This window comes from Penicillium vulpinum, assembly GCF_028829585.1.
Source record: "Penicillium vulpinum strain IBT 29486 chromosome Unknown utg000003l_segment0_segment0, whole genome shotgun sequence".
NCBI classification, from domain to species: Eukaryota; Fungi; Ascomycota; class Eurotiomycetes; order Eurotiales; family Aspergillaceae; genus Penicillium; species Penicillium vulpinum.
In genome coordinates this window covers 8,610,323-8,637,110 of record NW_026643243.1, presented here as the reverse complement: position 1 = coordinate 8,637,110, position 26,788 = coordinate 8,610,323, and the positions used below count along the sequence as shown (strand labels likewise).

General features: G+C 46.0%; 13 protein-coding genes across 13 annotated transcripts; 3 read left to right on the top strand and 10 right to left on the bottom strand.

Annotated features, from left to right (window-relative positions):
- Positions 1 to 56: 56 nt before the first annotated feature.
- Positions 57 to 1,736, bottom strand: N7479_008314 (putative aromatic-L-amino-acid decarboxylase; the record flags this gene model as incomplete). The annotated part of the gene is made up of 3 exons (XM_057256008.1): positions 57 to 624; positions 686 to 1,616; positions 1,688 to 1,736. The coding sequence occupies 3 exons, from the start codon at positions 1,734 to 1,736 to the stop codon at positions 57 to 59; spliced, it is 1,548 nt and encodes a 515-aa protein (XP_057109870.1).
- A 342-nt stretch (positions 1,737 to 2,078) lies between these two features.
- Positions 2,079 to 2,312, bottom strand: N7479_008313 (uncharacterized protein; the record flags this gene model as incomplete). The annotated part of the gene is made up of 2 exons (XM_057256007.1): positions 2,079 to 2,265; positions 2,299 to 2,312. 2 exons carry the CDS (start codon positions 2,310 to 2,312, stop codon positions 2,079 to 2,081), a joined length of 201 nt encoding a protein of 66 aa, XP_057109869.1.
- Positions 2,313 to 2,321: 9 nt separating this feature from the next.
- N7479_008312 (uncharacterized protein) lies at positions 2,322 to 2,529 on the bottom strand (the record flags this gene model as incomplete). Its single annotated transcript, XM_057256006.1, has 2 exons — positions 2,322 to 2,475; positions 2,498 to 2,529. The coding sequence occupies 2 exons, from the start codon at positions 2,527 to 2,529 to the stop codon at positions 2,322 to 2,324; spliced, it is 186 nt and encodes a 61-aa protein (XP_057109868.1).
- Positions 2,530 to 2,987: 458 nt separating this feature from the next.
- N7479_008311 (cupin domain-containing protein) lies at positions 2,988 to 3,572 on the bottom strand (the record flags this gene model as incomplete). The annotated part of the gene is made up of 1 exon (XM_057256005.1): positions 2,988 to 3,572. The coding sequence occupies one exon, from the start codon at positions 3,570 to 3,572 to the stop codon at positions 2,988 to 2,990; it is 585 nt and encodes a 194-aa protein (XP_057109867.1).
- Positions 3,573 to 3,803: 231 nt separating this feature from the next.
- N7479_008310 (Sirtuin family) lies at positions 3,804 to 4,820 on the bottom strand (the record flags this gene model as incomplete). Its single annotated transcript, XM_057256004.1, has 1 exon — positions 3,804 to 4,820. One exon carries the CDS (start codon positions 4,818 to 4,820, stop codon positions 3,804 to 3,806), a length of 1,017 nt encoding a protein of 338 aa, XP_057109866.1.
- Positions 4,821 to 5,174: 354 nt separating this feature from the next.
- Positions 5,175 to 7,356, bottom strand: N7479_008309 (transcription factor domain-containing protein; the record flags this gene model as incomplete). The annotated part of the gene is made up of 2 exons (XM_057256003.1): positions 5,175 to 6,249; positions 6,302 to 7,356. 2 exons carry the CDS (start codon positions 7,354 to 7,356, stop codon positions 5,175 to 5,177), a joined length of 2,130 nt encoding a protein of 709 aa, XP_057109865.1.
- Positions 7,357 to 7,725: 369 nt separating this feature from the next.
- Positions 7,726 to 9,212, top strand: N7479_008308 (uncharacterized protein; the record flags this gene model as incomplete). The annotated part of the gene is made up of 5 exons (XM_057256002.1): positions 7,726 to 7,760; positions 7,813 to 8,029; positions 8,080 to 8,856; positions 8,908 to 9,005; positions 9,059 to 9,212. 5 exons carry the CDS (start codon positions 7,726 to 7,728, stop codon positions 9,210 to 9,212), a joined length of 1,281 nt encoding a protein of 426 aa, XP_057109864.1.
- An 886-nt stretch (positions 9,213 to 10,098) lies between these two features.
- On the top strand, positions 10,099 to 12,014 carry N7479_008307 (glycoside hydrolase family 32 protein; the record flags this gene model as incomplete). The annotated part of the gene is made up of 2 exons (XM_057256001.1): positions 10,099 to 11,846; positions 11,897 to 12,014. The coding sequence occupies 2 exons, from the start codon at positions 10,099 to 10,101 to the stop codon at positions 12,012 to 12,014; spliced, it is 1,866 nt and encodes a 621-aa protein (XP_057109863.1).
- A 621-nt stretch (positions 12,015 to 12,635) lies between these two features.
- On the bottom strand, positions 12,636 to 13,627 carry N7479_008306 (ankyrin repeat domain-containing protein; the record flags this gene model as incomplete). The annotated part of the gene is made up of 2 exons (XM_057256000.1): positions 12,636 to 13,531; positions 13,576 to 13,627. The coding sequence occupies 2 exons, from the start codon at positions 13,625 to 13,627 to the stop codon at positions 12,636 to 12,638; spliced, it is 948 nt and encodes a 315-aa protein (XP_057109862.1).
- Positions 13,628 to 14,998: 1,371 nt separating this feature from the next.
- Positions 14,999 to 16,739, bottom strand: N7479_008305 (cytochrome P450; the record flags this gene model as incomplete). Its single annotated transcript, XM_057255999.1, has 4 exons — positions 14,999 to 15,171; positions 15,250 to 15,516; positions 15,571 to 16,237; positions 16,290 to 16,739. 4 exons carry the CDS (start codon positions 16,737 to 16,739, stop codon positions 14,999 to 15,001), a joined length of 1,557 nt encoding a protein of 518 aa, XP_057109861.1.
- Positions 16,740 to 16,956: 217 nt separating this feature from the next.
- On the bottom strand, positions 16,957 to 18,736 carry N7479_008304 (putative serine peptidase, family S28; the record flags this gene model as incomplete). The annotated part of the gene is made up of 3 exons (XM_057255998.1): positions 16,957 to 18,202; positions 18,253 to 18,467; positions 18,527 to 18,736. The coding sequence occupies 3 exons, from the start codon at positions 18,734 to 18,736 to the stop codon at positions 16,957 to 16,959; spliced, it is 1,671 nt and encodes a 556-aa protein (XP_057109860.1).
- A 1,983-nt stretch (positions 18,737 to 20,719) lies between these two features.
- On the top strand, positions 20,720 to 21,692 carry N7479_008303 (SDR family NAD(P)-dependent oxidoreductase; the record flags this gene model as incomplete). The annotated part of the gene is made up of 4 exons (XM_057255997.1): positions 20,720 to 21,003; positions 21,060 to 21,289; positions 21,345 to 21,446; positions 21,499 to 21,692. 4 exons carry the CDS (start codon positions 20,720 to 20,722, stop codon positions 21,690 to 21,692), a joined length of 810 nt encoding a protein of 269 aa, XP_057109859.1.
- Positions 21,693 to 21,838: 146 nt separating this feature from the next.
- N7479_008302 (ankyrin repeat domain-containing protein) lies at positions 21,839 to 22,869 on the bottom strand (the record flags this gene model as incomplete). Its single annotated transcript, XM_057255996.1, has 2 exons — positions 21,839 to 22,704; positions 22,833 to 22,869. 2 exons carry the CDS (start codon positions 22,867 to 22,869, stop codon positions 21,839 to 21,841), a joined length of 903 nt encoding a protein of 300 aa, XP_057109858.1.
- Between the last annotated feature and the right edge of the window lie 3,919 nt (positions 22,870 to 26,788).

The following is a 26,788-nucleotide window of genomic DNA, read 5'->3' as shown; positions in this document are numbered from 1 at the left end:
TATGTATAGGTGATCAATCACCACGTATCTATATGTACTATATCATAACTTGCAACTCACTTCTGCTCCTTCAGCACCTCCTCCGCTGTACGGACGATAACATCAAAGGCATTGCGGATATACTTCTCTTCCGCCATAGGGTTGGCACTAACCAATCGCATAACACAGACGCCATCAACTACTGTAGAGGTGAAGAAGATCTCGCCCCGCGCGTTGACCAACTCAGAAGTCTTCTTGGTTAGATCGTTAGCAACCTCATCTTTGGCCACACGGTCAGACGATGCACTGGCTCTGTTAAATACAGCCTGGGGGCTCTTGACGCGGAAGACGGTCAAACCAAAGCCTGGCTTCGTGACAATCTCAAATAGATCGGCCCGACCGCGCACCAATCCAGCGAAGAGATCACCAAACTCGATGGTCTTGCGGATGTGGGCTTTCATGCCGTTGAGACCATAGCTGCGAATCACGAACCAAATCTTCAGTGCGCGGAATCTGCGACCGAGGGAAATAGACCAGTTTCGGTAGTCAATTACGGTACCCATATCCGAGTATGGGTTACGTAGATATGTTGGTGTGATATCCAATGCGTTCGTTAGATCCAAGCGATTTCGGACAAAGAGGACGCTTGGGAATGTTAGACCAAGGATACAAACTTCCCCACAGATCATTGGGGGTTGAAGCTTACCTAGCATCAAAGTTGACCAGCAACCACTTGTGCATGTTCATGTTGAAGCTGTCAACGCCTTCCGCAAAATCCTTCGCAATATACTGCCACTCATCCGCAACGAGCGACGCACCGGCATAAGCGGCATCAATATGCACCCAGATACGCTGCCACGCGGGCTTTTCTTGCAGAACTGCCTTAAGCTCTGCAAAGCGATCCACGCTGCAGGTATTTGTTGTGCCAAAGGTCATAGTGAGGTGGTATGGGGTAAGTCCGTCCTTATCGCACTTCTCGAGAACCTCACGGAGACGAGGTCCCGTCATTTCCATGTTATCCTCCAGCCGTGTGGTCACGCCACGGAAGCGAGTACCCGCAATCAAAGCACCCTTAGCAGCGCTGCTGTGGGTTTGATCACTGGCAATAGCGACCAGCTTGGCTTGCACATCGAATTTGCGGTCCTCGTACTCTGGTGTACCCTCCTTAAGGTCTTCGGCAAGCAGCAGTTCACGCACACGCCTCTCTCGTGCAGCGACAATGATAGTCGCAATAGCATCACTTGCACTGTTCTGGATCACACCGCCACCATGGGTCTCCGACGTACTCCTGAAACACTCGGGTAATGCCAGAGCTTTCGCAACCCAGTCCATAACAATGGTTTCCATCTCCGTACATGCTGGAGAGCATAACCAGTTGAAAGCAGGGGCGGTGAATGTGGCGGAGTACATCTCACCCAGAATGCTGGGATATGTCACACAGGCGGGGTAGTATGCCATGAAATTGGGAGACTGCCAGTGGGTCAAGCCGGGTTTGATCTTGGTGTCAACATCATCCTGGATTTGTGCCCAGTCCTCTGGCTCATCAGGGGGGTTTTCCGGGATCAGAGGGCGAAGGTATCCGGGCTCGACGGCGGGTAGGACTCGGCGCTCGGGTACGCTGTCGAAGTAATTGACGACTGCACAAAAGCTTGGTTAGATGAAAAATTATTGAGACTGAAGATCACCATAAGGTTAGAAAAGCGCGTACTATCGTCAATGGCAGAGTGAGCCGCGGTCTTGAACTGGTCGCGGTCCATGCTGCGCGTCAACTAGAGATCTGCGACGCGGGGTAGTTTTTCTATGGAGCTGCAAGTGCGGCAATTGGCGGCACAGGAAAATACAGTATCAAGTAAAAGATGTAGAATAATACTATAAGTGGAATTTGTGGAATTGAGGTCACAGCAAATGTTTGAAGGCAAATGGAAGAAAAGTAGAAATGTCGAAGAAAGGGCGCGGGGAGGACTGGAATGAATTCCGTCGGAAGTCTCATTCCGTGTTCCGAGAGTTCGGAATATTCCGCTTTTCCGAGGAGCATATAGAACAGAATATTCCTCTGGATTAGTCTATACATATACTCCGTATACTAACTAATTTCCCTCTTATTTGGGACTATAGATGCCACTCGCAGATGCTTTATCTAATATCTTCCCATCTTCTATCACAATCTTCTTGTTAGGGATAGCCAACTCAAAGACTCGAGCAACATCCTTACCTCGATTCACCCATTCGTGGTTTGCGCCGCAGCAGAAAATGACACCGTGCTGATCCGGGATCCTCTCTTCGCCTCTGTATTTGGTAACCTAGACAGTGCCAATTAACACTACAGCATACATAGTCTAAGCTCAGTGTCCGATGGAACCAGCCTGCATCTGCCGGGGGCGCATATCGTCCGTCGACTGGAGAGCCACACAAGCGGCGAATTTGGATAACCCCGAACCCAGAGTCAGACCCCGGTTGTGAATGCCGGAGCAGATTTGGGATCGTATGCCATCAAATCTTCGTTGAAAGCAAAATACACCTTTGCATGAGCATTTTGACCTGTGATGACATGTCAGATTGGAGTATCAATGGTGAAAGATTATGTATCTGGAATGACTATAGGGTAGGAGGAGTTGGAAGAAAGTATTCGAAGCGAAAAGAGAATTATATGACAGCAGATCAAAGAAAGCAAGTCGGAAGACTTGCTCGATTTATACATCTTGGAGACTCAGGAAATAACTGGTTAATGAGTCAGAAATGAGGATAACCAAGCACGCCAAAAATGTCGACAGTGATTCATGCGATTAGGCATGGATGCTTCTCCAATTGATAATCATGATATTGGTACGACGAGGGCTGAGCTTCTACTAGACTGGAAGAGCAGGGCTTCGGGGCTAGTCTGACTGCTGACAGGTGTCATCCATCTAGAAAGCGCTGACATACTTTTGGTCAATTATATTTAGAGACAAGAGCGCCTCATTTGAATCCCCTAATAGCCTTGTTCGTTGTTTGGTTTCTTGAATCCCTCCTCAAATACCCCCACATTCAGGTCCCTCCTCCTTATCTGGTCTGTCAAATCCCTCATCGTATACTTCCGCTTCCAGGTCCTTTCCTTGAATATTCACCTTCTGCATTGGTAAATATACAAACAGCATGCGACACCATTCTGTATCACTCCGGTTCCGGAACGAATGTGCAGTACCCCTTTGCACACTCACATCGCCACGATGCATATGCCGGCTCGCACCTGAGTCCAGCAAGAGATCAACCTCCCCCTCAATTATTACCCCGTAGTCGACGCTCACTGTCCGATGCATTGGAGTCGCCCTTCCCGGACGGAGATCAATTAGACGGAAAACGGTTCCATTGTCGACTGTTATTCCTGGAGGCTGATGTAGGAACTCGTCGTACATGGCGACGTCCGCCTCAGCATCGACTGAAGCTGGTGTGGTGGTCGTAGCGTATAGCAGGGCAATCTCGCCATCGTCCCCGCTTGGTGTCGACGGGAGGTAGTCAGGAACCTGTGCGTGGGAGAGAAATACTGATTCGCCCTCGGTATTGTGGGTGGTTATGTAGCGGCGGATATAAGGGAGGTTGTTCTTATGGTAAGGCATAACGAGCTGATAGAGATGACATTCGACGAAGAAAAATGTGGTGTGATTTCGGGGATGTATTCAAAGTTGCGACCTTGAAGTTGAGAAGTTGCTAATATACCCTTGAGGAAATACTGTCACATCATGGTGGCATCATTCTTTAGGTAGATCGGCCTTTTCCCAAGTAGGATTAAGCATAATTCAGTTCCGAGGTTGAGCAGAAGTCAAACCGTCACACACGATGTATGCATTCTATGAGTATGTAGGGTCTTTCGCTATTATCTGCCCAAGTTTGTTGTTCAAATGGTTCTCCAGCATGCGTTTGTGCCCATCCGATACATTCATCTTGTCCTTCATGCCACTAGCTAATTTCTCAATGCACTCGTCTAGGCTAGGACCACCCTCAAATGTTTCATCGTGCTTCTTAGCGGCGACTGCCTCCTTCCAGAGATTGTTTAAGTCGTCTCCCCATCCAAGTGCATCAGCTAATCGACGAACGCCATCGTCGCAACTTCCGAGAATACACACATCCTCGGCTCGATTACCCAAATCTCCTGATTTTTCATTGTTGATCAAAACCCGAGGGATTCCTTCTTTTACTAGACCTGGAAGCCTAGAGCAAGGGGCGACCCTCAAACTAGTTCCCATTACAAGCATCAAATCCGCCTCAAGGACCTCTTTCTCTTTTTCTTCAAACTCAACCGGTAGGGCTTGCCCAAAGAATACAACATCTGGCTTCACCGCACCCCCGCACCCGGTTTCAAGACAATATGGCACTTCACCCGCTCGAATCGCTTTATTCATGAGATCATCGGGATATGACGACTTGCACTTGTAACAATGTTGACTCTTCCAGTTTCCATGAGCCCAGAGCACCTTTTCAGGGGGAATCCCGGCATCTTGCTCAAGCCCGTCGATATTTTGAGTGAAAACGAAATGGAGCAAATTCTTCTTTGCTAGCAGTGCCAGGAACGCATGAGTGATAGTCGGTTTCAGATTTCCCGGGTGACGCGCCCGGGCGATTGCGTAGAATGGCTCAGGTGTGTGGGAGAAATAATTGATGTGAAAAATTGCCTCTGGATATGGGAGCCGCAGTGGAGCGAGTTTATCGTACAATCCTGTGTTTGGAGACCTGAAATCTGGAATCCCGGCGCCAGTGCTGATTCCAGCGCCAGTCAAGACGACAATTCGCGTAGCTTTTCCAGTCCTGATGCGGTCCACGATTGATTGGATATCGGGTTTCATACTAGCATCTGTATTGTTGGACATATCTTCGAGTTCGGGCGTTGATAGGTCTGGGTGTTTGTTGGAAGTAAATGATTGTTTTGATTTTGGGGCATCAAAACAAAGAGGTTTCTGTCAGCGCTGACTGGGTTGCTAGCAGAGCCTCATTTATCGTAGTGCATAGTGACCACAGGGAACTTTGGCACCATTGGCTTATTGATAGCAGAAAATTGGCCATCTGCTTGATTTGTAGATTATTCTACTGTAACAATTAATTGGATAAGCCCTTCTGGTCACATCGATATTTTATATGGAAAGGTTGTTCGTTTTGTAGGAATTGTGCATTAGTTGGTGGCTAATTATTCTAAATAGACATTTATGAAAAGACATCATCTCTTATTACTCGCTTGGCAAAGTAACATTTGTCAACTCGGTGAGCAAGTCTGTCCAGTCTGGTGTATTCAGCTCAACATTAATGCTGCTATCTAGCATCTCTGCCCATATGTCTTCAAGAGGCAATGGATCAAAAAATGCATCTTCTGAATTATACACTATCGATTGATCATTGGGAATTCCTGGTGTAAATGTGGCGCTCTTGGAACCCAATGAAATGGGTGTGGGGATATCCGGGGTATTTGTCGTTGTGGCATTTGAATCCGAAAATGCAGAGAGCTCCTGTGAGTTGCGAGAGCTTGCTCTTTTTTGGTGTCTCCAATGCCTTCGCAAGATCCCCATCATTGCGTTAATTCCTTCACGTGCGATGGGCGATGATTGTTGCGCCCGGCTGAGCATTCGACAAGCGTCGAGTACTTCCTCTTTTCGTTTCTCGGCAAGAATGTCATCCCAGTTGAAACATACATCTATCAGAAGAATGGCAGCTGCCATAAACACATGGTGCATGACTGCCCATATGACCGAGCTATGTGGTGTGAACACAGGCTCTTCCTCGTCCATAATGCGTTTCACTTCAAGCACCTTCCGTGCAGACTGAAGGGATACAACATGCGAATAGGAATATTTGGGATCCTTTGCCCCACTCACGAGGTAGTGGCGATGCAAGCGACATAGACGTGAATGGTAGCCCTGGTTGACCAGAGCTCGCTGCCATGCAAGAGTTGGTCGCGCATGATAGAGCGCTGAGTATTCACGCCGGGAGGCTTGATCAAAGCGAAAGAAGCTAGGAATCTCGGCGCAAATATTGTGAAGCTTTTGATCAAGCCCGAGTATCTTCTCATAGGGTACTTCTTGTCCATGGAAATGGTAGTAGGAAGTTTCGTCCACTATTTGGCGACACACAATAGCCAACTTCAATCGACATAGACTGTATGACATTGCGGTCGGAGTAGACAGAGGAACACCGTTCTCGCTATGATCGATTTCGTGATCTTCGACATTGAGAGGCTCTTGTACGACCATATGCTGAGGTTGGATCGAGTACGTCCACTCTTGGGGTCCGCTCAAGAAGCCCATTAACCTTCAGATACCATCAGTCATAGTACCGGTAAGGTATCTTGCTAACAACGTACCAGTCGTATGTTGCCAAGTCCCACCACAACCGTCGCTTGAGTTCAACACTGGTTTTATCAAATCCATTTGCTGAGCGTTCGGATACAACCCGAGGACAGTCGACAAGATGAAGTCCCATACCAGTGGCTTGACTCACAAATGACCTATGCACAAATAACGGACTGACGGAGGAGGGCAAGTTCATATTGGACAAATGATGGCCAATGATCATAGTCGCTTGCAGTCCTTCGAGGCTGGGATAAGGAATATAATTGCTCTGAATCAATGCTGCTCCTGCTAAAAATGTACTTTCCTGGCTGAATGGCTCTGCGTGCTCGGGTGACTCTATTAGGAGTTGATAATACAAAGCAGTAGCAGCGATACCAAACAGCAGCGCAGTATGGGCCAAATTGATAGTCTCATTTCGTGCAACGCAATCGTAAATTGTCTCGATCTGTCGTTCCACGTGACTGGGTATGATGAGATGATACTGGAAGTCAAGATATTTACAATAATATCGAAACAGACTCAGGGCTTCTTTCAGCGGTGGCAAATACGACGGCAGATGGATAGTCGCCGGATTCTCACGAGAGGCGAGCCTGTCGCGCATCGCAGGAAATCGATTGCCAGGTGTGTTATTTCGTTGTGAAGGCGAGCGCTCGGATTCTTGATGGTGGAAAAGCTCCGCCCTCAACGTAGCGGGGACTGCACTCGGGACGCGGTGACCCATAACAATTGTCTCAAGCCAATCGGCCGTCAAAAGGGGCTCATTTCCGTCGTGGGTTTGTGTCTCTGTCTCCTGTTGTCGAGTCCACTGCAAAGTCCGGGGTGGCCTAGACACCGGATCGCTCAACGTGGGCCTCTGATCCGTTTGGCCCGTGGCTTGTGCGTACTTTGTACCCGGGCCATAGCCACCATAGCTGCAGTCCAGTTTTCGCGCAGAGCAGCTACTGCATGGGAGGTCTCTGTCACACTTGAGCTTCTTCTTTCGACAGGACTCACAGGATACGGGATCTTGGCGAGACTGTCTCTTCGAGTCTTGGGTCGCTACTCCGGAATCTGGTCTCCGTTTCATGTTGAAAATTTCCCTCAAAACAGTGCAACAAAAGTTAGAATAGCAAAAGCGAAAAAGCTAGGCGATCATTGTTTGTTTTGCGCAATAGACAGCTTGTAGATGTTCGACCGGAGAGTCCGCGGATGCCCCGAAACGCTAAACCATATCCGTCGATCTGCCTCCGGGCATCTATAGACAATAGCTCGGAGCCTCCGACTCACTACATTTCCAAGGTAAAGAATCAAAGATTTATTATAAGAAGCATGGATTTCCGTAATACTTCCCTTTCGAATCAGAGCTATTGCACTTGTTGGGATGGATGTCTAGTTTGCCAAGCTCCAACCAATAGCCCTTCCACATTAGCCTGCGATATTTCCGTTTACTGGCGAAATGTCACAAAGGCATAGTCCTCCAACTGAATACACGTACGTGAAATATACCTAAAGCTAGAATATAGCCGATCACTGACTCTTCTAGGCCTCGGGCATGGCTGGTCATATTCGGCGCCTTCACGTGTGCCTTTTGCACTGTTGGCTTTATGAATTCGTTTGGTATCTTCCAAGAGTACTACACAAAGAACCAACTATCCTCAAGCTCCACCTCTACCATCGCATGGCTTGGCGCTATAGCAATGTTCTTTTTGTTCGCTATATCTATCGGTGCGGGAGCAATGCTTGATATTTTTGGACCAACAGTAAGCATACTATTCCTGGATCTATGGGAGTGAAACTAATACTTGAACAGTTCATGGTATATCTTGGCTCATTTGGATGTGTTTTTGCACTTATGATGATTTCACTATGCGAGGAGTTTTATCAATTCCTACTCGCTCAGGGCGTTTTGCTTGGTATTTCCATGGGTCTGGTGACATGGCCAATGCTTGCATTGGTCGGGCAATACATCAAAGTGAAGCGTGCTGCAGCGATGGGGATTGTTCTTGCAGGTTCATCGCTCGGCGGAGTAATTTGGCCTATTGCGATCGACAGATTAATCAATGAGCCCATCATCGGATTTCCATGGACCATGCGAATTGTTGGCTTTGTCATGATTCCTTGCTTCATATTCTCTTGCGCAGCTGCCAAATCTCCGAATAAACCTACAGCCACTGTGGAGAGTCGCGATACAAATCTGGCAAATAACGGAAATGTCACTGAACAAAAAGACAAAACGCAGAGTCACAGGGCAGAGGCCATGGCTCTTTTGCGGAAGCCATCGTTGCAGCTACTATGCCTCGCCATGTTCATCATATACTTTGGCATGTTCTCACCGTTCTTCTATACCACTTCCTACGCGGTTGAGAAAGGATTCTCGACATCCCTAGCATTCTACACTGTTTCCATTGTGAATGGTGCTTCATTCTTCGGTCGGATCATCCCCGGCATCATTGCTGATAAGTTCGGAAAATTCAACTGTTGCATCACAGCTACTATATCCGCAGGGGTTATTGCATTGTGCTGGACGAAGGTGACATCGGTAGCTGGTCTGGTAATTTGGTGCGCTGCATACGGCTTCGCGTCTGGAGTGAGTTATCCTAGGACGTTAACAAATTCCGAATATTAAGTGAAGCTATAGGGCATCTTATCCCTCCAGCAAGCTTGTGCTGCCCAAGTTGCTACTTCTACCACACTTGGTTTGGCAATCGGGACTGTGTCAGGTTCCACAGCTCTATCGTATGACCCCCATTTCTTGAAATGATGATGTGAGGTGCTGACAAAATATTCAGTGCTATGGCAAATGTGCCTATTAGCGGTGCCCTCGCCGAAAAGTATGGTTATCTTTCCCTGTCAATATTTTCGGGGGCATCCATGCTACTAGGTGGTCTCCTTTTGATTGCTGCCCGTCTGGTACAGAACAGACAACTTCGAGCTATCATCTAATGTTTGACAATCAGGGCTAGTTGCTGATTTTTTATTTGGAATTCTCATTTCTCTACTTTATACTCTCAAGGGCAGACTTGATATTATGCCATCCCGCTAGAGGTGGCCAGTCTAAAACCACGCCGTCAGTGTAGAATAGGCGCGAACTTAATTATATGCCAACAGATTTTGAGACACGCAATGTGTGCTATTTCTTATGCCTTTTGGGGTAGAAATACCTCTATCAAAAGTACAAGAAGGATAAATAGTCCCCAGAAGATGAAGAGCACTCCAAGAATGTAGAGCATTGGCATTAGAAACAAGGCCGGTCTATTGCCTAGCGTTTTCTCTAGACTCGCACTCTCCACCTTCCTCGACAGCAAGATTTCCAAAATTGCCGCGATTCAACAGAGATACTCAACACACTAATGTTATTTATCAGACAGAGCTGAGGCTACGCAGAATCTGGAAGTCTCAGGTTGAACCAAATCATTGTTTATACTCTTCATAAGTAGTGAGATCAATTTCACTCTCTGGTATTTATTCATCAAATATGTCTACCTGGATAGGTAGAAGTTACTCAAAATTATCAAATCCAGGAAATAATAGGGGATTCCACTGATGCAAATGGATTGTGAAAGTACGTTTGTATCTGGGAATTTGTCCGAAGTTGGCAGCCGGAGTTTCCCCGCGGTTTTGCCGTTCGTTCATGGAAACTGCCGAATGCATCCAAAGAGGAAATGACCATCCTATATTTCTCCAAATTGAAGAATATGATTTTTCTATTGGCTTTTGCTTCCAAAAAATCTCGGTGAAATCTATTCTAGGCATATTAGAAATATTGGGATATATAGAAGTGTGTATATCCCGGGGAAATACTAAGGATTATGCAAGATCTATCTACACTATGAAACTTTCAACTGGAATCAGCGTGATTTTGGCAAACCGGGCAGTTGCTTTCAATTTGCATAAATCCCACATTGACTATAACTCAGCTCCTCCAAACCTTTCTACCTTGCCAAATGCATCCCTTTTCGATACATGGAGACCTAGAGCCCACCTCCTCCCTCCATCTGGGAAGATAGGCGACCCGTGCGGGCAATACACCGATCCTAAGACTGGTCTCTTCCATGTGGGTTGGCTTCATGATGGAATTGCAGGGGCTACAACCGATGATCTCGCTACCTATCAAGACCTTAATCCCAATGGAGCCCCGTCGATTATTGCGGGAGGAAAAAATGACCCCCTTGCTGTCTTTGATGGCTCTGTCATTCCGAACGGCATCGACGGTATGCCAACTCTTTTATACACTTCTGTATCGTATCTACCAATACACTGGTCTATCCCCTACACCCGGGGAAGCGAGACACAATCATTGGCCGTTTCCTATGACGGTGGGCGCAACTTCACCAAGCTCAGCCAAGGCCCCATGATCCCCTCGCCTCCGTTTGCTGTCAATGTCACTGCTTTCCGTGACCCCTACGCTTTCCAGAGCCCGGTTTTGGACAAAGCTATCAACAGTACTCAGGGAACCTGGTATAGCGCTATCTCTGGTGGTGTCCACGACGTCGGACCTTGCCAGTTTCTCTACCGCCAGCATGACACGGATTTCCAGTATTGGGAATATCTCGGCCAATGGTGGAATGAGCCTGTCAATACAACCTGGGGAAATGGTGACTGGGCCGGAGGATGGGGCTTCAACTTCGAGGTTGGCAATGTGTTCAGTTTGAATACAGACGGGTACAGCGAGAACGGCGAAGTCTTTATGACCCTCGGTACTGAAGGCTCGGAAGCTCCCATTCTTCCTCAAGTCTCTTCAATTCATGATATGCTGTGGGTAGCTGGAAATATCACAAATGATGGCTCCCTCGCCTTCAACCCAACCATGGCTGGTGTGCTTGACTGGGGCCTGTCGGCGTATGCTGCTGCAGGCAAGGTCTTGCCAGCGAGCTCTCAGGCGGCCGCAAAGAGCGGTGCTCCTGATCGTTTCATTTCTTACCTTTGGCTTACTGGAGATCTATATGAGCTAGCGAAAGGATTCCCTACCGCTCAACAAAACTGGACAGGGACTCTCTTGCTACCGCGGGAGCTTAATGTGCGTACTATCCCAAACGTGGTGGATAACGAACTTTCCCGCGAGTCCTTGGCATCGTGGCGCGTGTCCCGCGAAGGTACCGGTGATGTTGACCTTCAGACGATGGGAATTTCAATTGCAAGGGAGACTTACAGTGCTCTCACATCCGGCCCATCTTTTGTTGAGTCTGGTAAAACGTTATCGAAGGCAGGGTTGGTGGCATTCAACACCTCTCCCTCAAGCAAGTTCTTCGCTCTGGCAGCGAATATCTCTTTTCCGGTCTCCGCTCGTGACTCCGGTATTCAAGCTGGGTTCCAGGTGTTGTCCTCTGGTCTTGAGTCTACAACTATCTACTATCAATTCTCCAACGAGTCCATCATCATCGACCGCAGCAACACAAGTGCCGCAGCAAAAACAACTGATGGAATTCTCAGTGACAATGAGGCGGGTCGTCTGCGCCTGTTTGACGTCTTGGAAAATGAAAAAGAACGAATCGAGACGTTGGAGCTCACCGTTGTGGTGGACAATGGAGTACTGGAAGTATATGCTAATGGACGGTTTGCTCTGAGCACTTGGACTCGGTAAGTTTATCTTGTTCCTACGAGATTGGTCAATAACTAACCGCATGAAGGTCTTGGTACGCCAACTCGACTGAAATTCAGTTTTTCCATAACGGGGTGGGAGAAGCAACATTTGGAGATGTAACAGTTTTTGAAGGATTGTATGACGCCTGGCCACAAAGGAGGTGAACAAAACGTCGGTTTTGAATGGCCTCAGTGAGACTCTTAGATGATACAGTCTATATATAAGTACGTGAGCTGCCTTGGAATTTCTGTTGCCTAGAAATAAGTTCCTCAAAATTCGGTGTTTGCTTTCGTTCACTTCTGCACTGCCATTATTCTGTTCATTATATCAATTGAAATATCACAATCGTAGTCGACGGTTTATGTGGCCTCTATCTTTCATGGCATAGGGCTTTCATAATCCAATATCTGGCTCAAGATGGCATGAAGAAAGGTATAGGTGAGATAACACTGCGATGTCTTTTTGGGTATCTTGCTAAACATCCTTTCTTCTTCGTTCTAAGGATAATGAACATTTACGAGTATGTAGATATGCCAAATATAGGACAATATGAATGCGACAAAAAGTCACGAAGGAAATTTGCACGTACAACTAGGGATGGGCTCCCAGCCCGTATTTCTATCCAAGTAACACTATAGCCCTGCTATTGTTCCCCCTAGACTATTCCTACTCCATCGGCTTTCTTGCAAATAGTTTCATAATATGCTCACTATGAAAAACAGCAGCAACGTCTAAACTAGTCCGCTGATGTGCATCTTCCATCATAGGATCAAGTCCACGACTCATCAGAATCTTGAATCGCCGGACGATATTGTGTGGGCATTTCTCATCGGGCCCGAGGCCTGTCTTGGATGCCAATAAATGCAGCAATGAGGAACCTGCATTGTTTCGTGCGAGAAAGTCGGCTCCTGCCTCTTCAAAAAGGTCGAGGATTGTCTCTGGGGAATCATCCCCTCCTGCTCAAAACCGTTATCGAAGTCATGATGAGCAGCTTGCATGCCGTTCTGTATATATTTGAAGAGAGGCGTGTCACCATCGTGGTTCCGAGAATTGATATCCACGCCCGCTTCCAGAAGTCGCTTGAGTTGAGCTTGTTGCTCGAGGCGATGTGGTGACCGCCACCCTTTTGGGAGATGCTTAGCCAAATGATGAAGCGCTGTGTCCCCCTTGGAGTCCGGCTGGAGAGGATCAGCCCCCATTTCGAGAAGAGCATCAATAAGATCGAAGTTCTCTAAAATTAGAGTGCTGTGAAAAAATGTTTCGCCCTTTCGATTAGGCAGTTGGAGGAGCTCCGGATTTTTGACGACAATTTCCTTGAGAATTTTGAACAACTCCCCATCACCATCCAAATAATCAAGATGGTGGAGGATGGTGTTGCCATCATTGTCCTGTGTCATGATATCTGAACCGCAATCTATGAGCTCTTGGAAAATCGTTTTTGTAACTGTTGTCTCAGCTTCAATGAAATTGATCTTAGTTTTCAATGTCTTATGGCTCTGGGCAGCTGCAAGAAGTAGTGTGCAACCACTTGGATCCCGTCTTTCAATTTGCAAGGATGGCAGCTGAAAGAATGGCTCACTTATGAGCCCGGATTTCAAAATTTCATGGACCACAGACTTTCTTTGGAGTTCAACTTGCGGGTGCAAGATACTGGGCTTATCTAGGTCTGAGTGAAGTGACTCTGGAGTGGAAGGATGTTGTGGACGTTAAAATCACGGAAATAACTTAGGTCAACCATGACGGCATCATTTCCCTCAGAATCGGGTGTAGAGGACATCTTAATATTCACTTGTGGATGACGTTTGCAAAAGTTGAAAGGTGAGCACAAACGTCGGGGAACAGCTAATCATAAGATATCCCCCCACCTCAGCGCTTGGGATTCGGGACTAGCGCACTGAATAGCCGAAGATTGCACAGCTTTGCTCCAATCAGGCTTGGCTTTATGTTGACTGGCTCAAAATGCCAACTCATTGCAATGAAGGTCGATAATTAGCACCCGTCCTCGCTTCCCTGCGAAATGGATACAGCAATTGGATCAATAAACTAGATCTCTGTTAGGCCCCTGCCACCTCTTTTTCAGCCCATATTTGTTGTTGGGCCTAGCATATCGGAACGTGCCGGCAGGCTACCGATTGATGCACACAGCTAGCTAGATGCACATCAGTCGCTAATTCAAGCCGACATCACCATCCCTTCAAGTATCTCTCTGTGTATTTCGACGAAAATCCACTAACAATGGACTTTGGAGCTGTGCGTAGAACTTCAACATCGTGTGGTTCTGTTTTCAACACAATGATCACGATATAGCCCCGGGATTTTCGTTATAGGAATGTTTGCATTGCTAGGAATCGTCTATCAGTTCAAAAATTCAAATAACCGCTCCTTCCTTATCATTCAAATGCCGCAGCACGACGGTGGCGCAGAGGGATCGTGAGAACTTGAGACCTTGCAAGGTTGGTCGTTGGGATTTTGTCTGTTGGTGCCTGATCCTTCAGGTTGCTAGTGCAGTGTTTGTTTAAATATTTGCAGGGAGCGGGGAGAAGACATCGGAAGGCTTCTCCTCCCCCTCTCTCGTTTCTCTCCTTCTATTATCTATTAACTTGCAATACAATCAAATCATTGCAATTCCTGCTTCTTTCGATATTCTCAAGTAGTGAGGCACACTTGTCCCAACGTGCAATCTGTTAAGACTATGACTTGGGTGGTAACTCATGAAAATGATAAACTAACATTTGGCTATGAACTGTATTGCCTGGATTTCTGGGAATATTCTAAGAGCTAGTTTTTCCGTTCGCTATCCCAAGAAGTGATCCGGGGTCGTTCACTCTTGAAAGAGGGTCATGATTCTCGGAAATGTGTAGATTCTTCTCGAACATTGAAATATATCCTTCTTCTCTATACTACTAGACTATGCTAATAGATAAACTCTAGACTGAAAAAGCTAGGCTAGGAATAAATTTGAGGGGCCAAGAGCGTTCGATTTGGGTTGATCCAGCAATAACCCGAAACCTCCAAGGACTAACATATACAAGTTTGCCCCGAAACTATATATAGCCTCACAGCCAAGCATGACCCCATAACATCAAAACCTGATATCCTTCCCTACAAAGATCCATATACACATTCAATCATAAGAGAAACCAAGAACCTAAATCTTCTCCGAAGCGTACAAACGAACAGGAACGCCAAGATCATGCGACATCGTGATAGTAGATAGTTTAATAGGCTCCTGTCTAGGATGGGGGTCCGCGTTTTCGAGAGTATCGAAGTGCTGCATGATACGAACGACGGTGTAGCTTGCCTCAGTGAGGGCGTATTGTTCTAATTGATTGTTAGCGAATGATTCCATGTGGTCTTCTTTAGTCTCTCTAGAGAAAGACAAGCACATGCAAAACTTACGACCAAGGCAGATACGCGGCCCACCATTAAAAGGCAGATATTCCCAGCCATGCTTAGCATTTTCCTCCCAGCGCTCAGGCCGGAAGGAAGTTGCGTCTTTGCCCCATAGATCTGTCCGGCGGTGCATAGCGAAGACGTTGTAGGCAACCATTGTGCCCTTCTCAACATAAACAGGCGATTGGAAGTCTGCGCCACCGCCGACCGGTAGGGAGGTATCTTTGGTCGCGACACGGAAGTTGATAGGCACAGGAGGCTGGAGACGAAGGACTGGGCTACAGTTAGTCGGATATCCATTGATAGAGTATTGCAAGATCGACCTACCTTCGTTCAATACATATCGTAGATAAGGCATATCCTTCAGCCTTGTCTGTGTCATTTCCGACCGCGGATTCTTCGCATCTCCGAAAATATCCACGATCTCACGGCGCAGCCGGTTCCACACATTAGGGTAACGGGCAAGATAGAAGAATGTCGAACTCAGGAGACTGGCTGTGGTATCTCGGCCAGCCAATAAAATATTTAGCATGTTATCGCGTAGGATCTTCGGGTCATCGGTGTCGGCCGCCAGGGCTTCGAGGAAGATATACCGACCGTCTGCGTCCTTCTTTTCGGGATTACGTTTTGATTCAAGAGCGAGATTGACATAATGATCGACGACTTCGTGAACCTGTCGGTTTGCCTCGCGGAATTCCTTGGGATTGACAACCCAGTATAAGCCCTGGGCGCGACTCCGCGCAGCGAGATAATCCTGAGCGGTTCCGAACGCGTTGGCGAAACCCTGTGCACTACCTACGGCGCATTTTTCTAACACTCCTGTCTTTCCGGAGGGAGGAAGCATGCAGCCAACCGATTCCCCGAATAAGAAGTGGGTTGCTGAGTCGAGAGTCAGTAGGAAAAACAAACGCTGGATGTCGAAACTGCTCCTGTCCTTCGGGATAAGGTCAATCAAGTTGGAAATGTGATCATCCAACATGGAAAGATCGGCAACCTGTTTCTTTTGTCACTCACATGTCGTGCATAAATTCTCCGATAAAGCTTACCTGATCTCTGGTGAACTGCGGGCGCAACAATCCCCGCGCATGCGACCACCCAGCACCATCGAGGGTGAAAATACCGTCTCCTAGGAGTGGGTAGAACTGTTGGTGTCTTGTTCCAAGAGAAAAATCTTTGAATTGAGTAGCAAGAAGTGCCTTGACATTTTCCGGCTCGATGGTAGTAATTATGTTTTGAGAGAGGAATCTCTGTTGATAAGTATTTCCATGGACAGCATATTCGTTATAGAGATGATCGATCCAGCGCTTTTCGCGGACAGCCTTGGTCAACCGAATAAAGCCTGGAATACCGAAGAAACTTGAGGAGCCCGAAGGGGGAGGTTTGCAGTGTAGGGCTTTGGATTGTTTACGGTGATGGTGTAGTTGTACGCAATAGCTCACGACCAAGAAGGCCACAGACAGCGCACCAACAAGGGCAAATGTAGAGCTAAACAACATTTTTTCCCCCTCTTTAATGTCTATTGATTGAAAGAAAAAGCAATTAAATATGTGAAATATAATTGATATAGAGATATGTTCATGGCCCTCGGCCTAACTTCACGTGAGAGGATCGCAAGCTGATACAAAAGGGGAATAGGGCCAAAGTATGGGGGGGGAATCCAAAAAGAGATCAGACCATGCCGATCCCGATCGATCCTTGAACATTAAACGTCATTTAACGCTTGGCTTCGAAACACCCAAGCCATTCTTTCAAAGCAGCTGAAAAGTATCCCCGGGCAATCGCAGCAGGTGCAAAGCTCATGCGCCATTCAAAGCAGTGCTCTGCATTCGGCATGATATAGCCGAAAAGTGTCTTCTCGTTCTCCACGTTGCATTTGGGGATATTAGTTGTGTGAGTCACTCCCTGCGGGGCTAGTCTTGTACCAACCGCGAGGGTAGACAAAGTACGCCAGGGATCAAACTGACCCCCGCCCCAGTAAACGTTGGACGGGCGAATAGTCCATCCGCCAGTCTCTGCATTGGTCGCCTCGACCTGCGGGCGTTTTGGGAACAGACCCTTCTTGACAGCCTCCGGGAAGGCTAGGTAGCAATACTCTTGTGCATACTGGAGAGTCTGGAATTTTGACAGCAGCGAGCGAGGTCCGTAGTTCTCGGTCTGGAAATATCCCCATTCGGTACAATACTGCCACGTCCAGCTGATGGTCTCTGGATCGGTGGATGGTGCCGAGAAATCACACGAGGCCGGCAGAGTGGCATCAAGCTTCTTGCAGTTGGAGTCGAAGTACATATTAACCATCTCCGTGAACACGGGCCATGCCGCATATCGATCTGCGGCATACTTCTTACCTCGGGTTGCAGCGAATCCATGTGCGGGCGCTGGTGCACCAGTATTCGGGTCGGTCTCCATGTGCTTGCAGAATGCGCCCAGGCCACCTGAACCACCTTCAAAGCCATAGGATTGGAAATACCAGTAAATTGTCTGGAGCGCATTGGTGAAATCGCCATTGCTGTTTACCTCTGCGCCTTCGCCGAAGAATTGCTTTTTGATGGCTGCTGCTGACGCTTTGCTCCTTGATAGTTGCTCGTCGATGTACTCCAGTGCCGCCTGGATGTCTCTAGTGCAGTTCAAGTATCCATTCGCAACCATGCCGTCATAAATCTGGTCGAAATAGACACTCATGTCGATCCGTGCTTCGACGGGCGCGGATGAGGCGAAGGAAGCATAAATGGTCTCCGGATACAAATGACGAGTGAACGCAGATCGCATGCCAGCGTACGAGCCTCCGACCATGACCCACGGCGTTCCGCTTGGGGTCAGGTCCACATCACTGTAATTTTCGCGAGTGAAGTTGGCCGCAAAGAATGGCATGTCTGCCAGAGCCTGTTTATTGGTGAGGTACTGGAAATCTTCAGGCTTTGTGTCCAGGCTGACGTCGTAGGGCATGGAATCCCCATAGTATCTACTTGGCGTTAATTGAGTCTGGGATTTTATCGGGGAAAGGATACAAACCGGTGCTCCCAAACGATACCAATCCCATTGAACTCCTCGACCAGCCGATTAAAGAACGTCGTCGAATTAACCAAATAGGCCTGAGCCGAAGATTCGGCAGATGCTTCACCAACATCATACACGAAGACTGGTCCTCCCTCCTTGTAATGCTGGTCGGATACCCAATAGCGGTTCTGGTAAGTACCAACCGAGGCATTACTGTGATCAATTGGGATCTACAAATTGTCAGGATTTATCCATGTCTTCGACATATCTGGCAAACCCATATACATACTGAAACATACTCTGCCTTGACGGCAGAACCAACCCGCGCACTGGTGATGGCCTTCACCGAAGTCTTCTGACCGAGCAGGATATCGGGATGAATGCCAAACTCAGCGGAAAGCCTCAAATCGCGCTTGAACGGCGATGTTACAATTCCGGCAGCTGTGCCAGACAGCGCAGCCAGGACCGCAGATCCCCGAACCATAGTAGAAAAATGCATATTGACAGTGCCTTCGGAGTCTCTCGAATACCCAAGGACACACGAATGCAGAAAGTTTTTGATGATCTCCACTGTTGGATCCCTTGCGGAATATATACATATGCACTACGGAGATAGGTTACCGTTCAGGAAAAGGCAAATGATGGCACATTGGGCCATTGCCCCCGAGAACAATGCGATAAGAACAACATGGATGCGTTTACAGCAAGACTACAGCCATCTGGAACATTTGATGGATTGTGGATTCGGGTGACCCGATAGGATTGTAAATGAGTGGGTACAGCTGCGCCAGGTACAGCCGAGACATGACCATCGCGTGCGGCCAGTCGCTGTGTCTGCATGACCGGGCCGGGACTACGAGAGGTTGCAGAGTATGATTCCTGGGGGATTTGAGTTGGGATGTAACCTAGGAGGACTAAGACGTAGGTCTCGAATTAATTAAACAATTACCACAATTACCCCTCGTTGTTATCGTTATCGAGGCTTTTTTACGCTCTGATAAATGTGCACCGACTTGCATTGCATTAGCGATGTTGCTAGCTCACCTGGCCATATTGACTATCATTTCCAGATTCGGCAGGAATGCGATCGACAGATTCAGCGATGCAGTCCTGAAATTGTGTTGTCGAATGCAAATGATTCAGTTTCTTGTCTGAGACGGGGCAAAAACATTTCCGCATCTGGTTTTATCTAGATACACCACGCGATCCCCATACCTCGTGAGTAGGAGTACCTGGGGGTGGATCACCTGTGGACATCCTGGAACCGGGTGAGGGATTGCGGTGGATCATTGGGCTATCAAAGAAAAGCAATCATCAACCGGACTCCGAAAAATAGCCGGAACTTAGTATTGTTGTTTTTTAGTTTAATTAACTTATGTCTCTGCCGACTCGATTCATGACATTATCACCTGTCTCGGGATCTTCTAATCATATCTGGAAACAGTGGGGGATCGTGGAATGTTGATCTGGAATGTCTGCGACAGGTGGAAAAAAAAAAAGCAATCTGGCCCTCACCGTAGAAATTGGATTCATTGTGGCTTAGATTGACATATTATTCCATGCGCTTTTCTTCTTTAAGGGGGTTCCCCTCTTTTCCTCTTTTTACCCCTTCAGGCCAAAATGTGACACGGGGGAACCGGTGTCCCGTCAAATATACAAAAGGAGCAAAAAGAGGAATTAATTACAGATGCAATGTTGCTATGGAGTATAATGTGACTACAGAGTGTGTGATAGTAGGCTACAACATATGTACCTACATATGTACTAAAGCTACAGATACCATAAGATATACCTAGAATTAAGGTCAACTGATTGCCGAACAACATCTGTAAGCTTCAAATCAGAATATTCCCCAACTCCGATCTTTAAACATCTTCGTTATCAATCTACATAAGTTTGACACATGCTTTTATCGACTTTGTGCAAGGTTGCACAACAGTGCACCCATTTCTGTGTACAAAACGGACACGGCGAGGGGAAAAGATTTACCCGTATAATGTACATTGGAAGTGCTATCTAATCTCAACTCAACCCTGGAGAATCATGCAATGGATATTCTCACGATATTTACATAGGTAATAATAATTTGAGATAAGCCACACTTCAAGTAGACTGTGGCAATAGAAAGGCAAACTACTTTATGGCCCAAAAGGGAAGGCAAGACGAGGCCTCGGCATGCCTTTCACATATATCAACTTCCCCATACCATCGCGCTTTCCCCAGACTTCTTGGCTACGTAAATCGAACTCGGCCCGATTTGTGAATTTAATCTGCAGAAACTGGCCACGCGATGATCTGCAAGAGTTAAGGCGACCCGCTTTGTTCCATAAAGAGCAATTGACGTCTACAAGCATTTCGGCCCAGTTTCCAACTCTATAAACTGCCAGCGTATAAAGCCATGGCGCCTGACACGAACAACACCCCCTCTTTCCTCGCTATTGTCTCTTGAATAACTGCCCTCTTCCGAAGGGACCATATAACTATGCCGCAATCGTCTCGCTTGCAAGACAAAGTAGCTATCGTCACTGGGTCCTCATCTGGCCTAGGACGAGCAATCGCCATACTCTATGCCCAAGAGGGTGCAAAAGTGGTTTGCGCTGATCTGACACCAACTGCTCGATCCCAGGAGGAGGCTGCTATCACGACGCATGAATTGATTCTCAGGGATGGTGGACAGGCGAGTTTTGTTCAGACGGATGTCGGGGACGCAGCGCAAATGGAGAACTTAGTCGCGATCGCTGTGACACAATATCGACGACTGGACATGTATGGAAATCCCGATGATGAAGATCTTGAATACCCAATCTGACGATTTCCCTTAGTCTAGTTAACAATGCTGGGATCAGCATCGAGGCACGGACGCCTGCTGTACTGCATCTGACTGATGAGTCAACCTGGGATACCACAATGCGTGTCAACACCAAGTCTGTGTTCCTGGGTTGCAAGTATGCTCTTACTCAGATGCTAGCGCAAGAGCCTCATTCTTCCGGAGATCGGGGCTGGATCGTCAATATCTCTTCTATTATGGGTATGATTGGTGGGCCCGAGAATCGTGAGTGGTTAAATCCCCAGCCTGTGGAGCCGAGTGTTGCTGATCCTTGAGCTAGCATCGTATTGTGCATCGAAAGGTGCTGTGAGTAATCTCACGAAGCAGATGGCTCTGGACTATGCCCCTCATAACATTCATATTAATGCCATTTGTCCTGGCTGTAAGTTGGCTCATTCGGAGGATCGGCTAAATTTCCATTGACAAAAGTCCAGACACTCAAACGGCTATCTTCAAGGAGACAATTACTAATCTGACGCCTTGGGAAGACCTGAAAAGGCGTCATCCGCTGAAAGGACCCGGAATGCCAGAGGATATTGCTCGTATAGCTGTTGTGTTGGCAAGTGACGATGCCAGCTGGGTGACTGGGGTTTGCCTTCCAGTTGATGGCGGATATACTGCTCGTTAATTTTCTAGCTATCATACTAGCTTACGGTACAAATTCTGAAGAGGTCTTTTTATATTTCCAAGTTTGCTATTGTGGAAAAAAAATGACATACCTAAATTCATACCTAAATTCATAAGAGTACAACGAGCTGGAAGACATTCAAGAGTTTACGCAACATATTCTGGGGGTGCAGCCACTGCCGCCTTCCAAGGGGGCAAGACTTTCCTGCCTTTAGGGTCCAAAGCAGCAGCTTGATCCGCCCGATTCCGAATAAGCATAGTCACCTCCTTATCCCTGCTACACTCGGAAGGAGTATACCCAATGGAATCCTTAATCTTAGTTGAAGCGCCATTCTCAAGCAGAAGACGCGCAATCTCAAGATTGCGAGTATCAGCAGCGAGATGAAGAGCATTCTTCCCATCATCTCCTTTCAGATCAACGTGCCCCTCTTTCACAGCATAGACCAGCGGCGTATGCTGGCATAAATCCTGCATTTTGACCTGCGCTTTAACGCCAATCATGCGAAGTCTCCATCTCGGCTTGTGGGCATCGTCGTATTGCATGAGAAGTTCGCAGACTTTTGGATGTCCGTTGTTTGCTGCGCGGTGCAGAGCGGTTTTGCCACGGGCGGAGGATGTCGTCAAGACATTGAAGCTCAGGAGAAGCTGCACCAGCTCTATATTTCCGCTTTCGGCGGCAAAATGTAGCGCTGTCTCGCCCCGCTTGTTGGAATAACTTCCTTTCGCTCGGTCGCATTCGAGGAGTAGTCGGGCTGTCTTTAGGTGGCCGCCTTTTGCGGCGTTGTGGACAGGCAGTGAGTTGTTGGCATCTTGGGTCCATGGTGACATGCCCTTTTCTAGGAAGAGTCGGGCGATATCCCAGTGGCCTTGCTCTGCTGCGGCATGGAGGGGCAATGAGCCTAAGGAATCTACCACATTGATATCTGCTCCATTGTCGAGAAGGGCTTTGACAGCTTCGAGGTCACCACTTGTTGCAGTTTCTTGGAGTGACTCATAGGGGGCACCCTTTATATCTGCTTTGTTGGACACGGTTTTGGGGATATATAAAATTGAGATGTGATCAGTTGTGAGATGTTAGACCAACTTCCGGGTTAGTTCGCATCTTTTACACGACGTTTGAAGGGATCCCCGGGTATAGTACTTAGCTCCATAAAATCCTCAGCAGATTTGCTGCTCATTGGATGTGTAGCTTGTGGACGACAGGCTTCCCCATATAGGTAAACAACAACACCGCGTCCCATTAAGCTAGAGCGAACTCACCTGATACCTCGTTAGATATTACTTCTTCTTGGACACATTCATGATGATCTCAATTCAGAAACCGAGGTGCCCAGTACACAAACCTTCTACTCAGCCCCGTAAATACCTCTTGATTTTCGATCTCTTCGAATCCATCAATCAAAATGCAGAGGCAATCTTACTGATAGAGATATGAGATCTACAATGAAAGTGTAGATGTAACTGGAAATCTCTGTATTGCGTGGAGAAAGAAGGAAAGAAACTATCTATATACTAAGACTAAAATACTGGGAGCAATCAGCGGCAGGTCACGTGACCTCCCTGTCAACACCCCCCACGACTAGTATCCATAGTCGACAGCATAGTTTAAACAGACCCAACTTTTCAAGAAATAAAAACCAGTATTTGATATCTTCATCAACCCCCTATTTTCAGTATACAAATCGTAAATTAATAACCTAGCGCTTCTTTATAGGCCGTAAGACCTATTTGTTTAATCCAGCGCTTGAATAACGTTTTCGTAAGGGGTTTTGTAAGTCCATCAGCGGCTATATCAGCGGTCGCAATCTTAACAAACTTGATATTTCCTGCAGTAACCTCTTCACGTAGCCTATAGAAGCGAATAGCGATATACTTTGTTGCCGTATAAAACTCTGGATTCGAAGTAAGAGCAATAGCTCTATTGTTGTCTGTATAAATCGGGATTGGCTTTTTGAGAAAACCTTTAATTCCAAGTTCCGTAAGTAGTTATATTAACCAAATTGCTTCTTGAACTGCGAGAGCTTCAGCAATATATTCAGACTCAGTTATAGAAAGAGCGACACAGGGCTACTTTTTTGATATCTAGGATATAGCTCCGCCAGCTATTTTGAACAAAAATCCAGAAGTGGATAAACCCTTTTCACTATATAGTCCCGCCCAATCGGCATCGCAGAATCCGTATATTGCTGCATTTTCTATACCTAGATAGAAAGAAATTATAAGAGATTTAGTGCCTATAAGGTATCTGAAGACACGTTTCAGAGCTTAAAAATATAACTCTCCAGGATTCTTAGCTTATTTAGCTAGCTTAATAACAGCAAAGGAGATATCTGGCCTAGTCGAGACTATCAACCAGATCAATATACCGATTTTTGTCTAAAATTTATATATCTATCCCTTTGTCGCTATACCTTCAAAAGGAACTAGCACCTGTTTCTTATCTATAGGCGTAGCAATAGATTTGTAGTTTTTAAGACCGAATCGAGCAAGGATTTTATCGATATAATCAGCTTATAACAAGTGTATTATACCATTAGCGTATTGAATATTAATCGACAAATATCGTTAAAGTTTACCTTTGTCAGAAGTATCGAAGTGTTTTAAAATAGCCTCTTTGAACTGTTAAATAGCCTCTTCTGATAGAGAGAGTACTAGTAAATCATCCACGTAAACTATAACGTAGAGAGGTGAACCACTATATTGTCTCTTAACAAAAATAGAGTGGTCCGATTGAGTACGATCAAAACCTATTGACACCAGTACATTATAGAGTAGCGAGTACCACTCCCGAGGGCTTTGCTTTAGTCTATAGATAGTCTTTATAAGTAGACCAATATAATCAGGATACTCTTCCCTCTGTCCTTCCGGTAGTTCAATCTCGATCGGTTCCTTAAGTTCTGTATAAAGAAAAGCAGTAACAATATCTATATAATATAGATACTATCCTTTTGCAGCAGCAATTGCAGTAAAGACTTTAAAGGACATTGGCTTAGTAACCACCGTATAGACTTTATAGAAATCTAGATCTTTGACTTAGCGAAAACCTCGAGCTACCAGCCGTGCCTTATAGGTCCCATTATATTTAATCTTAAACACCTAACGCAGAGAGAGTGGCTTCTTCTTACTCTTAGTTCTCGACATCACCTTCCAGGTACCGTTAACAATATACCGGTGTAACTCTTTATAAGCTGCAACTAGCTATTTGTCCTTCTTAACACAAGATATAGCTTATTCCTAGCTATTAGGCTCAAAGCCTATATCCTGTGGAGTTATTTTGGATACTGCGTATTGTTCCTTCTTTATAGTATTTGCAAAAAGGCTAATCACAATATCTGGCTGATCAGCTAGCAATTAAAGGATATTGGAGTCGAAGAATAACTTACTAGCTATACTTTCAATATAGGCTCTGCTCGGTTTCTTGATTCTCGTAGATCGTCGTAATTAAATAGTTCCCGGCTGAGTAGGCTCTATTGTTTAAATATAGTTTCGATCTCGACTCCTGTTGTCTAATACCGGATCTTAATAAGAAAAATCGTACTAAAAAGACGCTTTATCTGTCTGAACCGGTTCTTCTTAAGAGGGATCAATTGTTATTTCTAGGGGAATATCTATATTAATAACCTGTCGGGAAACAGGCTATAGTTCGACAAGAACCCCTCGCCTACCTACTTCAAAGTGGGCACCAGAATCCACCCTTTGTTCCTCTACACACCTTCCAAAACTACCCGCTATTGCATTATTCGACCAGGCGAGATCTTCTTCAAAGAGCGCAGGATTGGATAGATCGAGGTTATTCGGGGCTTTCGCTTAATTATTAGGATCTTCTTTAACCGTAGGGATAGGTAGGGAATTCGACCGAATATTGAACGGATTCTCGAGATATAGCTTCAGGAAATCAATTGGGATATAGCGATCCTGCGAATCGTATTCCTGAGTATTTATACCTATAATATTAAGATTATAGGCAGGATTAGGAAGGCTTACCGGAGAAGGGTTCTTATTGAAGATAATATTCCGTAAGCGTTCAATCTTCTTTGTACAAACGTTATAAAGTATATAGTTATCTCCTTTATCGTAAGTAACCAGCCTTACCTCCTCTATATAAGGATTAAGCTTTGTATTTCGCTTCTCCTTTGGGATAAGAAACTAGCACTAATAACCCAGTGCTCGAAGATTAGCGAGGTTCGGTTTCTTTCTAAACAAAGCTTTATATAGAGATATACCAATCTTTGACGTATAGAGGCGATTTATAGTGTAGTTAATTCTACCAAGAAGGAGTCCCCAGAGATATTTGGGAAGCTGATACTCGGCTATAACAGCGACTAAGGGCTCAATAAGATAACGATTCTTAATCTCTACAACACTATTTAACTGTTTAGTGTAAGGTGGTGTAGGGTCCTAAATCGTTCCCTTACTAGTAAGGTACGTAGCTAGAGGTTTGTGTTCTATAGTATTATCGCCGTGAACCTTCTTAACAATATAGTCAAATTGAGTCTTTAAGTAAGTCTCCAACTGTATATAGACTTCCGTAACTTAGGATCGTGATTTAAGTAAAAACAACTATATAAATCGAGTCGTATTATCTGTGAATATCACAAAGTAGTGTTCACCGCTATAAGATACAATAGAAATCGGACCCCAGATATCTAGATAAATAAACTCGCTAGGTTTTGATCTAATAGACTGTTCTTTACCGAAAGGTAGAGTATAACCTTTACCCTTAATACAAGGCGTATAAGGAAAAGTAACACCTACACCCTTCTTTAACTTAACGCTATCAGTAAATATCTCTATTTTTCTTACTCGTTCTTCACTAGTATAACAGGCTCGACGATATACTAGATCAATAGAAATAGGCGAGACACCAGCTTATATAGCGAAAACAGAGTTTAGAGAGCCAGTAACGAGATTACAATCAAGTATTTGATCAACCTTATCGATTCCAGCACAGTTTAACCAGTAATACTCTCCTTTATACGTAGCAAAACTAACAGTAGACTCTGGACCGTAGAGATCTTGATACTTAAAAGTTATTATCCCGTTCTTTGTCTATATCCCAATGTCTACCTTGTCTAAAGTAGATATAGAAATCAGACT